The following is a 14,515-nucleotide window of genomic DNA, read 5'->3' as shown; positions in this document are numbered from 1 at the left end:
GGAGTAATTAAGGGGATTTCAGGAACCAACAACTATAAAATTTTGACAGATTCTTGGCTTCTATTATTCGTCTCTAAAATGTTAGCTTTACTCAATGTTCAAAATACTCTTCTTAGTATTTCCTTCCTTGGGTTCCCCTATCATAGTCAGGGTTATTCCTCTCAAGTCAATTTCAGGGAGGTGGGAGTGACTGAACAGAACATGTTAAATGGCCAAAATAATAGGAGAAAGGGGAAAAACATTTAGTCTTGCCAATAAAGATGGGCATTTTTTAGACCTAAAGTCAATTTTACTAAGCTATGGGTAGTTGGTAGAAAAAAATTACTAAGGCATAATCAGGATATTGTTCTTATCTAATGCTGCATGAAGAAATCACTTAACTGGTGCCCATTTCTTGAATACTGAGACTTTAACATGATCCCAAGACATAAGAAATCTCAAATTTATCTCATAACTTAATACTGGATAGTATGATGATCAGGGAGATAATTTTAAAACACTTTTTATATCTGTAAAAAAAAGCAAGAAAACAGAAAGGGTGAAGAGAGAATTATAACATAGAAGTTGCTCTTTTGAATATAGTGACCATGAAAGGCTTCTGTGGACAACCTTTAAGCAGAATCTGAAAACAAATAAGGTAAAAGTAAGGTTATCTTCAAACAGAGCATTCTGTGAAGGCAGATGGATGTATGAGTGGGTTCTATTAAAGTGAGAAGATTAAAGACCACAGCCTGGAGCACGATGAATAAGAGAGGCAGAAGAGGACATAAGGCAAGTTGTTAGGGCAAATTATTCAGAGAAATGTCAAGATCATTTTTCCAAAGGTAAGTGAAACACCATCCTATGTCTTTCACCAGAGAGGTGACTATGTCATTCAGACTACTCTATTGATACTTTTCTCTGCAATATTCACAATGGCTGTAATATAAAACCAGATTAGATGTTCATCCATAGATGAACGGATAAAGAAAATGAGGTATATATGCACAATGGAGTTTTACTTAGCCATGAAGAAGAATGAAATAATGGCATGATGGAGAAATAATGGCACTTGGAAGAAAATGGATGGAACTGGAGATCTTTATATCAAGGAAAATAAATCAAGTTCAGAAAGTAAATTTTCTCATATTCAAAGATTAGATTTAGATTTATGCCAGGAAGTTGGCTTAATGCATAAAGGCATTTACTACAGAGCTTGACAACCTGAGTTCAATCTCCAGGACCCAAGCATTATAAGGAATAAATTGAGCTCCAAAAGTTACTTGTCCTTTGATCTCTTTACATGTGCTATGGCACATATGCACTACCCTGCTACAAACAAATAAATAAATAAGTGTAACAAAGAATTTAGATTTGTATACACATATGGAGACACATAGGATTCGAAATACAAGAGAAATTGTGAAGGCGAGACTGAGATCTAAAGGAAAGGTGGGGAAAATGGAGAAAGTAAGGAAGAGAAAGAAAGACAAATATTACAGGCTTTTTCCTGTAAGCAGAATCTAGATTTGGTTTCACACACAAACACACACACACACATCCCAAGAAGGCAGAAATAGACTATTTGGTGAAAGAAAGAGAAGCAGTGATTATGTATATATGTATGTATGTATATATGCATGTATGTATATTTGCATGTATGTTTGTAAATTAGGAAGCAAGCGATGAATGAGAAGAAGGCAAGTAATTGAACTTCTGTATGTGCAGCATAAATAATGGCAGCTAGAGCAAAGTACAAGTGAATCTAGGAAGATAGTGGCAGCAAAAGACGGCTTTTTCTACTGCTGTGGTTGGATAGATAAGATGAAAAGCTTTACCTTTGATCTTCTACCTCCCTATCTGACCAGTTAGCAAACTCTGTCAATCAACTTGCAAGATGTATGTTGAATTTATTACAGTTTTAAGCACAGCACCTGGCAAAGGTTGTGTTAATCTATCAGCATTGTCTAATGAGACCAACTTTACTTTCATTCCTTGAGCATACCTGGATTGATTTTCCTGGTTAATTTTCACAGTGATTGTTTTCCAAGTAAGTGTGCATTGTGATTTAGAGCAGCCTTAAAGATTCTCTTAAGCTAAAATAGTAGTAACGTCACTGGTAACCATGGCTATTGTCTGTTTCAAATCCAAGCTGTTGCATTGTCATTAGGATAGCAGAATAAATAAAAAGGATTTTGAGGTGGAAGAATAGGAAAAGAAGGGGTTGATATTTTGCTGATTATCTTAGTATTTTTAAGACATGATGAGCTTTAATATCTGAATCCATCCCAGATGAACAATGGACCTCTCTTTGAGATTTGAAAAGCATGGAAAACCAGAGCTCCACCCTCAGCACCAATGACCTCTCAAATCCCTTGATAACTAGTTCACTCTTTTACTGTTCCCCAGGACTACTTTATTTTATTTTATTTGTTTGTTTTGAGATAGAATCTCACTGTACAGCCTCGTATGATCTAGAACAGGCTGGCCTTGAACTCAGAGAGATCTTCCTGCCTTTTCCTCTTGAGTTCTGTGATTAAAGGTCTGTCCCACCTCGGCCTCCTCCAGACTCTCATGTAACAATTGTCCCATCACTGTCAGCACAGCACACTGCATGGCTTATTTTTGTGAAGAAATTTGAAGCACTGTGATCTTCAACCTCTCCACTTCTTACCTGTGCATTTCAGCCACACACTCATCATAACATTTCAGTATGAAAGCAACAAACTTTCCCTTACCAAAACCATTCCCCAAACCATTTTCTAATGACTCTGGGACACTTACCACACATTCACATCTTTTTCTATGTTAAATTCCTCTTTCCTTTTCCCTCTTGGCTTATAACCATATCCAATTCTCTATATATCTAAAAGCAAACAAATTTGGCAGAAGCAGTTACCCTTGCATTCTCTTTTTTTTCTCTTTCCTTCTTGTGTGTCCTTGTGAGCACATGTGTGTGTGTGTGTGTGTGTGTGTGTGTGTGTGTAAAAGTTCCCTCCACATTTTCCCACAGTCTTGAGCAGTTTACCTCTGTCTCCATGCCACTTCTTTAAAAAGTAGGCAGATACTGGAGGGGGATCATCTGTTGGGAATGGGTACTGCAGCAGGTTAGGACTACTGTTACACACATAGTCACTAAGGATCCACCTCAATTCAAAAACCATTGGGAAATGTTAACAACTAATATGTCAAAGGATAGAGACTGATGCAGAAGAGATGGCCAGATGAGGCAAAAAATATATTTATAAACTCCCCTCAAATGACTGTCTGATCCCAAGAACTACCTATATTAGAAAATTCTAGGAAAACCAACAGAATGGACAGGAAAGCCAAAAGACAGAAGACTGCAGTTGTCATTTTCTGCTGTAGGTGATCCTCACATTTAAATTGTATTTTGCTATCTAGTTTTCTCTTCACAATTCCTTCCAACACACAATCAAATATTTTCCATCAAGCTTCTTCATATGAAAACAGCTTTCATTGCTCATAGCTGAAGTTTTGGGAATGAGATAAATTAATTCTTACCTTAAAAACAAGTTCTCCTACCAATCCATTCCAAGTCCCATCTTCCTGTGGGCTTCCATATTTGTGGTCCGGCGCAACATAAATTTCATAGTTAAAACCCAGGTAGTTAGATAGGGCATCCAAAACATCAATGGAGAAGCCTTGGTATTTCTTCGGTTTTCCCAAGACATTTTCAGAGACCATTACAAAAGGTTCCTCCTACATGGAAGAAAAACCTTGATTCAATCAACATTGCTCCCTAAAAACAAGGGTTCATTCTTGAAAGCATCTAGCTGACAAGGTCTCAATATAATTTCATGCTTTGAAAAAAATTAACTCGGGAGTAGTGTTCATACATTATTGATGCATCATGTTATTGAACTGTGCTTAATCACCCAGTCTCTTGCCATCGTTTATTCCATCATTGTCAGATCAAAACTGAGATGAATGTCACTAAACTTTCCAAGAGTGTGATTTCCGGTTCCTTGCTGTATGGGGACAACTTAAGATTCATCAACATGTAATAGACTTTTAAGAAGCTATGGTTTTACTGTCTAAATTAGACATTTTGTCTATGTAAAAAATAGATAAAAAATGTTAACACATGCTACCTGAAAATAGCAAATACTCAAAACATATATAATTTAAGTAAAATTTAGAATATCATACACATGAGAAGTTATTTGGCAAATAGTTTTATTACTTTGATATAAAAATATTTCATTACAAAAACAGCTCTGGTACTATGACTACTATTTTTAAAAAATCATCTTTTTGATGAACTAATTTAGCAAATTTTGACAAACTGGCTTCATACCTTATGTCTTTCATCTTTTTGCACTTTTAAAAAATTATTTAAGTTGGTACAGTTCACATGTATCCCAGGATGACCTTGAATTTATTATCTTCCTGGTTCACCTCCAAAGTGCTAGGATTACAGGTATGAGTTACTACTCCCAGGCTTTGAGGTGCTAGGGACTCAACCTATGGCTTCAGGCTATTGCAGAAGTACCCTCTCCTGAATCTCTGCTGTTGGTGAAGCTAACACCTAGGCTGCTTTCGCTTTAGAACAAGTGCTAAGAGTGCAGTTGTTTGGAAATATGTGAGCAGATGAGAGAATATTCAATAGTTCATTACTTGATTTCCTAAACTTTTGTAGAAATAATTCAGACACATTAATATCTAATGGCAAATACTTAATATTTACCATTGTTAGTGTTAGTCCATGCAACACTTGGGGCAGACCAAAATCTTTCCTTGGGTGGAAATATATAAAGATTTCTTCTTTGAATCATGTTTCCATAGAAACATACAAATTAGCCATCTTTGATATGCACAATAAGATTTTGCTTTTGGCCTATTGCTCTCCCTATTTTAGGACACTCTCCATCATCAGCCTCAGTTATTCCCTCCAAAAATTACCCCAAGAAAAATGTTTTCATTATCAGGGTCAAAAAGCTGCATTTACTGTCAGTAATGTTTTTTAAAATGTTGAAAATAAGATAAGCAGCTATTGTGTACCCAGAAAATCAGCACTAACTTTGATGTTCCTGACCAACATGGATACGTTGGCCTTTGTGCTGGCTTTGCCATCGTGGTTTCTGAGATTACCCATGTTTTTCTCCTTTAAGTTTATTTGTGTGTTTGTTTGTTTATTTATTATTTAACAATGTGTTGTCTTAGTGTCAAATCAATCAGTAAATAGACAGTAAGAGTAAACAACTGTTAAATGTACCCACTAGTTTTCATATAGTTATAATTCTCCCCAACATTTAGTGCTACTAAGAAATAGATGCAATCTGTAGCTCTCTATAATGCTCAGTGAGGCTATATGACTATTTCCAGCTAATGCACTATAAACTGTGTGATATGTGCACTGGTTCTTGTTGTCTTTCCTGTGACTTTCTTGCTGGAGTAAGCATAAAATGGCTGGTGCCCTGGTAATGAATACATATACCACAGAGCAATCAAACAGAGGGCTGTGTCTCTGACATGTAAGCTGTTGTAGCAGACTAGGATTGTCTTTCTTGGGTTACATAATGTATTCGAAAATATATAAATTTCGGTTCTTTTTGTTGAAATATTTTTTTTCCATAATGGTAGTATTTCATCTTAATGACTAACAATTGATTATTAGAGCAATAGATAAAATATTCTGATAACGAATCATACTTTGTCATATTACTTATTTACTCTTAATGGTATCATAGGATACATGAATGAAAAGTATAAATTTCATCTGCTAATGTTACATGTAAAATGCAATTCAATCTTGATAGAAAATATTGTGTATATTTTCAAGTTCATAGGAAAACTTCCTACGCCTGTGAAATAGCTCTGTAGGTAAAGACACTTGCCACTAAGCCTTATAACCCAAATTCCACCATTAGGACACATATGGTCGAAGGAGGAGGCAACTACCCTCCTCACCACAAAAGAAGTAAATACAGGTAATGGAAATAAAATACAGCTTCTGACCAATTGTTAAAGCTTGAACACTTTTTGTTTGGGTTTGGGGCAGAACAAAGGACTAGCCAGTGACTTCATTTGGCAAATATTCTGAAGTGGCTAGTAAGGATGTTAGAAGCAGAAATGAGTATAAGAATTGTAAATAAATATCAAATTTACATTGAAATACATATATACATATGATCAAAGTCCAATAATTAATAAGGCCTGACATACCTGTATCATGTTTAAAGTGATGCTGAAAATGCTGAACTTGTTTCCTTTACAACTTGTTCAAGTGTAGGTTATAGAAAAATCATTCATGAAAGACAGTGCCTGTCTCTCTTACCAAAACTATTTGGCCCTCAGGATTCTCTATTTACAGGGACAGTCTCTATTTCATAACATAAAAGGAGAACCAGCAGTGTAATCACTAGAAAATGGAATACATTTTTACATTACTGGGTTCTCAGACTGTGCGAAGTCCTACCTTGAACCTGAGTTAGAGACTTCCAGAGCTGGCACTATCTCCTGTCTGTCCCTTATCAGGTACCTGATCTACCACACAGACCACCTGGTCTTTGCTGAGTCTGAACCTGCAGTCCCAATTAGAATTCCAGTAGGAACTCCCAGAGCAACTCTACTGGCCTGCCTGCCTAACAGTCCCCACCCTGCCCCTCTCCCCTGCAGGGCCCAGCCTAGTTAGAGACACCTAGAGCTAGTCCCTCATCCTTGCCTGTCCACCATCTTATCCGTGTGCCAACCTGAAACCATGGGAATTTCCATCCACAACCCCAGTGGCCCAAGATTTGAAAAATAAGCAACATTTAGCTGATCTAAAAATGTACAGGTTGGAACAATGCCAACCAAACACATAAACAATTACACAAAAAAATGTGAGAACAGATGTCCATACCAAAAAATACCACAAATGGCCTGACTACAGAAGCCTGGATCACACCACAAAACCAAAAAACAACAGGAACAACAAAGAAAATGTTTCTTCCAGAAACAATCACTGCCATGCTAGTTTTCCTGAATAAAGCAGCTCAGCTGGTACACAAAACACTAATTTCAAAATAGCAATTCTAAAAATACACAAGGAACTCAAAAAAGTATGTGAATAAATGCCTCAATGAAACAGCTAAGCCACAGAATTGAAAAAAATAGTAATAAAAAAAAACACTTGAATATATGAAAATGGAGTTCAATAAAAAGATAGATTCTCTGAAGGAAAGTTAGACTCAAGTAAAATTAGAAATGCATGAAAACCTCAAGAATTAAAAAAGGAAAACCGAGAGGAAAGCAACAGATTGAATTAAGTGGAAGACAGAAGGTAAGGTCACAGAGACAAGGTAGGAAAAAAAATGGATCAATCAATAAATGAAAATGTTAAATTGAAAACAACAACATATTTAGGAACAGAGCATCCAGTTACTTTGAATCTCTATAACAAAGACTAAACCTACAAATAATAGATACAGATAGAGGAGAAACCCAGATGAATGTCACTAAAAATATTTCAAAAACCACTGAAGAAAATTTCATAAGTCTAAAGAAAGAGATGCCCTATCAAAGTGCAAGAAGCATACTGCACCCTAATAGACAGGGCCAGCAAAGAATACCCCAGAACAAAAAACAATAAAAACAATAAAAATACATAACAAAGAACAGATAGTGAAATCTGTAAAAGAGGAAGACTAAATCACATAGAAAGAGAAGTCCTTCAAAGTAACACCTGACTTTTCAATGGCGACTTTAAAAGTCAGAAGGGCCTGGACTGACGTTTTACAAATTCTTTAAGACCACAGTTGTCATACCATATTGCTATACCCAACAAAACTATCAATTGTTATAGGAAGAGAAAAAGAAACTTTCCGTAATAAAAACAATTTTGAGGAATTTATGATGTCTCAGACAGCTTGACAGAGGATACTAGGAGATATTTCAGTCTGAAAGAATATTAAACACATTCAAATTTGCACAGGGAATAACTGACCTCAGTTAGCCAAAAGAGGTCTAAAAAGACCAACACTACAATAACAAAAGAACAAGAATTAATAAGTATTGTTTAATAATTACTCTCAGTATTATTGGTCTCATTTTTTTCCAATAAAAAGAGAATGACACATCAAATTAATTAATAAACAGAGTCCATCCTTTATTCTGCATCCAATAAACACACCTCAACTTCAAGGACAGATTTTTATCTTAGGGTTAAAGAGTAAAAAGGGGATTAGCAAAAAGAAACAAGCAGGTATAGCTGTTTTAATGTTTGAAACATAGCCTTCAAAACTAGTCAGAAGAGGTAAGAAAGGATGTGTCAAACTCATTAAAGGAAAAATTCATCAAGAAGGTAATTACAAGTCTAAACATTTTCACAACAAACCTATAGACAACCAATTTTATAAAAGAAACACTATTAGTTATAAAGTCACGGTGAAAATCTAAAAATAAATGACCTCATAAGTCAAATGGACTGAACAGATTTACAGACCATTCCACTCAAGCACTAAAGCATATACTTTTTCCTCAGTAGCCTATGAAATGTTCTCCCAAATTAATCACATATTAGGACACAAAGCAAGTCTCAATAAATGTATGAAAACTGAAATAACATCCTGCATACTATCGTACCACATAGGAATATATCTGGATATTGACAGTTAGCAGAAAGTCCACAAATTCATGCAGACTAAATAGCAAGCTACTAAGTGAAAACTAGGTCAAGAAAGAAATCAAGAAGGAAATTAAAAATTCCCCTGGAGTGTCAGAAAATAAAAACACAGCATACCAAAATCTTTGAGACAGAAAAAGGCAGTTTGAAGCGTAAAGTTCATAGTACTAAGGATGTATATCAAGAAATTTCAGTGATTTCTTATTAATAACTTAATAATGCACCTGAAAGCTTTAAAAAGCAAGAACAAATAACACTAAGAACAGATGGGAAGAAATAATCAAAACTCACAACTGAAGGTAATGAAATCAAAATGAAAAAAATAGAAAGAATCAATGAATGCAGAGTTGGTTCTTTAAAAAATTACTCAGATTAACTAAACTTTTAACCAAATTAGCTTAAGGAAAGATGAGGATCTCCAAATTAATAATTTTAGAAATGAAAGAGAAAAATTACAAAGGACACCTAAGAAATTGAGAGAATTGAAAGTCTTACTTTTTAAGTCTACTTTCTACCAAACCAGAAAAATCTAAAAATATAAACAAACAAACAAATAAATAAATAAATAAATAAATCTCTATATATGACCCATCAAAGTTAAATGAAGATGAAGTAAATGATTTAAGTAGACTCACAGCATCTAAAAAGATAGAAGCTGGAAATAAGTATCTCCCGACTAATAAAAGCCTAGGGCAAAATGGACTCAGTACACAATTCTACCAGACTTTCAAAAAGAAGCTAACAACCATACTCCTCAAATTATTCCATAAAAGAAAAACTGAAGGAACATTTCTAAATTATTTTTTTAGATCAGTCTTCACTGATACTGAAATCAGACCAAAAAAACTCAACAAAAATCAAATTATTAGCCATTATCTGATGAACACAGAAACAAATATACAAACAAAAAAAACCAAAACAACAAACACGCCATCTCGATACAATATTATAAACTAAAGTAAAGAATACATAGAAAAGATTATCCAACATTACTAAAAAAATCCCAGAAATAGAATTGGCTTTATCCCAGAAATGCAGGAATGGTTCAACATAAATAAATCAATAAACAGAATCTCCTACATAAATAGTCTGAAAGAAAAAACATAAATGTCTCATTAGATGCAGAAAAAAAGCTCTTTACAAAAATTCAACAATTCTTCATGGTGAAATTCCTAGAAAGACTGGGGATACAGGAGATATATTTGAACATACTAAATTCAGTTTGAAATAAATCCACAGCCAACATAGAGTAAATGGAGGAAAACTGAGCATTTCTACTAAAATCAGGAACAAGACGAAGATGTCAACCCCTGTCATTCCCATTCAATACAGTACAAGAAGTCTTAGGTAGACCAACAAGACAACTGAAGGAGATCAAGGAGACACAAATAGGAAATAAAGAAACACAAGTGTCTTTATCAGCAAATGATACGATTTTGTACATAAAAGACACTAAATACTCCATCAAGAAACTTCTACAGCTGACAAATACATACCTAACACACAAGAATCAGTGGACATTCTATATACAAATATACCAAAAAAGATATCAAGGAAACAAAATCTTATACAGTAGACTAAAAAATCAAAATAAGCACATATTAGAATAAATCTAATTAAGGATGTGAAAGATTTAAACAGCAGAAACTTTCAGTTCTCACACAATATTATCTGAGAACAATTTCCCCTCCCTCTGCTCCTGTCAGTTTCTTGCTCTCTCCTCTCCTAGCTGGATCCACTCCCTTTCTATCTCTCATTAGAAAAGAACAGGACCCTAAGAGATAACAACAAGCCATAACAAAATAAACCATAATAAGATAAAACAAAAACCATCATATCAAAGTTGGGCAAGTTGTGTGTGTGTGTGTGTGTGTGTGTGTGTGTGTGTGTGTGATGTCTGGATGTGGGTCTTTGTATTTACTCCCATCTGTTAATGAAGGAAGCATCTCTGATGATGGTTGAATAAGTCTCTGATCTATGAGTATAGTAGAATATCATTAAAAGACATTTTATTGTTACTTTTTAAAAAGTAGTATTTGGTTTTTACCCTAGGTCTCTAAACTATGTATCTATACTCCTCTTCTTTGTTACTCAATCAATGTCAGGTATGGGTTCTAAATCATGGAGTGGCCTTTAAATCAAATTAGACATCAGTTGGTTGTGGCCACAAGGTTTGTGCCACAATTGCCCTAGCATATTTTGCAGGCAGGACAGATTGTAGATCAAAGATTTTGTGGTTGGGCTGGTGTTTACTGTTCTCTTTTGTAGCCTTCAAAGTGCCTTTCTGTGTCACGGATACTAGAATATAGGAGTGAAAGGTTCTATACAGGCACTAGCTCAATCTCTGCAAGCTCAATGAGTTGTGTGTGTGTGTGTGTTGTCTTAAGCGATGGGGCCTTGTTGTCATTTTTGGAGAGTTACCTATCTTGGTAACAGCCTGGTTTGTTTGGGAATTTCCAAATATATTGGTATATTTTCTTACTATGATAAGTTTCTTCTTATAAGTGACTTTAATTCCACTTTTAAAAGTAAATGCCTATACAAATAGATCTATTTCACAAATGTGTTTTCAAAGTCTGTTGCTAGTAGTGGCAACCAGAATTGATTAAAAGTACTGAATAGAAACGGTTATACCAGGATCCTTTTAAGGAGAGTTGATGAATTATTGATGAATATGCTTTTTAGATTTTATACCCTAAATAAACCTTTATTACATCCTATCATTCCTTATCTAGAGCAATGTTTTAAAAGCTTTATTCTTAAGCTCCATTAAGGATTTGGATCACTATTCATAAATTCTAACTCAGGCCAGTTGTTCTCTGCTAGGACAAGAAGTCAATATATCAGAGAGGTTACCACAAGCAGTGAAAATAGATGGGAGCTCCAGAAACTATAATAAAGGAGACACTTGTGCTCTGCTCTGGCAATACCTAGCTTGATTGAATCATATTTACATATGCACCTATTTTCAAAATTATTCACTCATTAACGTATCCATTTAATATCTATTGATCAGCTAGTGCTTCAAGTCTTGTGCTTAACAGAATGAGCTGATGTAAGGAGTCATGCAAGAACTGTGGCCTGGAGAGGCATAAGTGCTCAATGCCATGAAGATGTGGAGAATGCCCAGCAGAACTGGTGCCATGAAAGCAATGAAAGAAGAAGGTGGTAACTGTTAAAGGAGGGTAATTTTGGTTTTGAAGTTAACAGTTACCCTTTTCTAATAGACAAGAAAACAAAATGAAGAGAATTAGCTCAAAGGCACACTGCAGGGTATAGAAGAGGGGACATCAAAACCTGTTTTATCTTTTTCAGCTTCACCTGTCTGGGATTTCATCTTTTGCAATGCTTTGCTCAAAAACCACGGTTATATACTTACGTAAAATTTTAACACAATTTAAAACAGTGTCATAGTAACAGTGCTTCTAGATGTCGAAGAGGAGAAAAACAAGGCAAATAAGCCAACAACAAGCAATCCCAATGATAGCCCCTTCAGAGCAAAGATCTCCATTCTGAGCTTCACACTATTCTTCTAGTGAGTTCTAAACACAGTGTCTAAGCAAACAAATAAAAAACTCAAAACAACAACAACGAAAACCAATGAAACCTGAAGCAAAAGGTACAATGCTTCAGACTGTAGAACCAGCAGGTCTACTAAAGAACTCCACAACATCTCAGGACAGTAATTAGAATCCCTAGATGGGAATTATAAGGACAATAATATGGTATTTAAAAAAATAAGTGGGAAATTTTTTAGCCACCAGGAAACTGGGATCTAATGGCAGTGTCATTATGGTTTAGAATAGGACTGATAAGGAATATGAGAATTAGAAAAGATAATGACCAAATTAAGAACATAATTATGGAGTTTGTTATGAGATTAGAATAGGCAAAGAAAGAATTAATGAACTGAAGTAGACTAGAATAGTAGAATAAAAAAAAGAAAGAAAAAGAAAATCTCAAAGTGAGAAGCAATAGAGGTGAGACAAAAAGACAGAATCTGAGAACTTGTAATACTATGAAGTAGGTGAAGACTCAGAGACTAACATTCACTCATGATGGCTGTGCAAAACTGTACAGCTGTTTTGAGAAGCATTTTCACACAGCTGGTAGAGAGTTGGGGCATTCATGCACAACTTAAGATCACCTGCTTTTGAGCAATCCACAGACATGTATCTCCTACAAAGATGTTTATTTCTATGGCTTACGTGCATGCTAGAGGATACTCTCAGCAAATTATATGTCTAAGAATGTCGATAGGCTCATTAGAATAACCATATCTGGATGTATTATAAAAATCCCAATGCCCATCAGCATGGACAAGAGAAATACACTGTGGTGTACTAATGCAATAAAATATCAAATAGCTTAAAATGTAAGGCATTGGAACAAAACATTAGCATGAATACATTTTTAAGAGAATAACTTAAGGGGTTGGGGATTTAGCTCAGTGGTAAAGTACTTGCCTAGCAAGTGCAAGGCCCTGGGTTCGATCCTCAGCTCAAAAAAAAAAAGAGAATAACTTAAGTAAAAAAAAAATCCTAAAACAACAGAGCTTAATAGAATTTATAAAATATCCCTAACCAGGTACAATTACATTATTTAAGCATCCAAGCTTTGATAGTGGACACTCTATAAAGAAAGTCAACACTTTGATAGTTAAGCCTAGGATGCTGGAGGAAAAGCAATCAGCAAAATGAGAAAGGGTAAGTGATTCTTATAGTAATAAGAATTTATCCCTTTTTGATCTGGGCAGACACTCATTAATGGTTCATGTTTTTTTTTTTTTTCCTGTATGCATGATTATCTTATTTACATCTTTTCTTCTGTGATAAAATACCCTGATAAATATCACTGAAGGGAGAAAGGGTTTATTCTGGCTCCTAATTGACACTATCCTTCATAGCTGTGGGTAACAAGGCAGCTGGTTACACTGAAGCCATAGTCAAGATGTATAAAATAATAAAATTTTTACTCAGGTCATTTTCTCCTCTTTATAGCATTTACAACTCCAGCTCAGGGAATTGTGCTACCCACAGTGAACAAACTTTCCCACCACAATTAACTTAACGAAAATAAACTCCTACCGTCATACCCAGAGGCCTGTCTACCTGGTAGTTCTATATCTCCTCTAGTGGACAGTTGAGGTTAAGCATAACTGTCCTATATTGCTCAATAAACAAAAACAAGGAATAAGTATGAGGAGAGGGGCCAGATAATGGAGTAGGAGGAAGCCTTTTACATCTTGTTGCTTCTTTGGCACAAAGCTTCTGCGGAAGATAATCTGCAATTGTGAGAACACAGTGTTGGATGACTTAGAATAAGAGCAGATTAAGGGTCCCTTTGCTATTGCCCAGATGATTGGAGTTTGTGGCCTGTTGCTATGCAACATGTATTTTCAAAGTTTAAGTATGTAGCTCTGAGACTTCTGCTATCAAGATGGAGGGAGAAAGAGGAAGTCACAAATTTCTGCTGTTCAAATTCATTTTCCAGCAATTAGTTTCGAAGAATATTAATAGGACTTGAGTCTAAATTGATGCAAACCTTGTCCGTGATGAAGTGAAAACAAATTGCAGAACTCAATAAATTGATCATTTGTGTAACAGGTTCTCTAGGCGTAGGGTTCTGTGACTAAAATAACAACTCCCACAGAATGTCAGCAGTTTATCAGTCTGAGGACATCAGCTTCACGATCTGTAGACCTACCCGTAGAAAAGGGTGTTGCAGCGCTTGAGGATTTTTATATTATCAAAGATTTATTCACATCACTTGTAACATCATTTGATAATAACTTCATAATTCTGAATTTGTATTCAGTCACTTAAAAACCTTGTGCTAATTTCTCAGTTGATTCACAGTACTGCATGTGCCTTGCAGATTTTGTAGTTAATTTCCACTTTAACTTTT

The 14,515-nt window shown here is 35.2% G+C and overlaps 1 protein-coding gene across 3 annotated transcripts in view; it reads right to left on the bottom strand.

Moving 5' to 3' along the window:
* Positions 1 to 14,515, bottom strand: part of Grid2 (glutamate ionotropic receptor delta type subunit 2) — a 1,385,700-nt gene that overhangs the window by 349,893 nt on the left and 1,021,292 nt on the right. For all 3 annotated transcript variants that reach the window (XM_036180912.1, XM_036180913.1, XM_036180910.1), the window contains exon 10: positions 3,505 to 3,702. In XM_036180912.1, the coding sequence (XP_036036805.1) occupies positions 3,505 to 3,702 (198 nt within the window). The remainder of the gene's footprint in view (positions 1 to 3,504; positions 3,703 to 14,515) is intronic.

This window comes from Onychomys torridus, chromosome 3 (assembly GCF_903995425.1).
Source record: "Onychomys torridus chromosome 3, mOncTor1.1, whole genome shotgun sequence".
NCBI classification, from domain to species: Eukaryota; Metazoa; Chordata; class Mammalia; order Rodentia; family Cricetidae; genus Onychomys; species Onychomys torridus.
The sequence above is the reverse complement of the archived record's forward strand: the minus strand, read 5'-3'. Positions and strand labels throughout refer to the sequence as shown.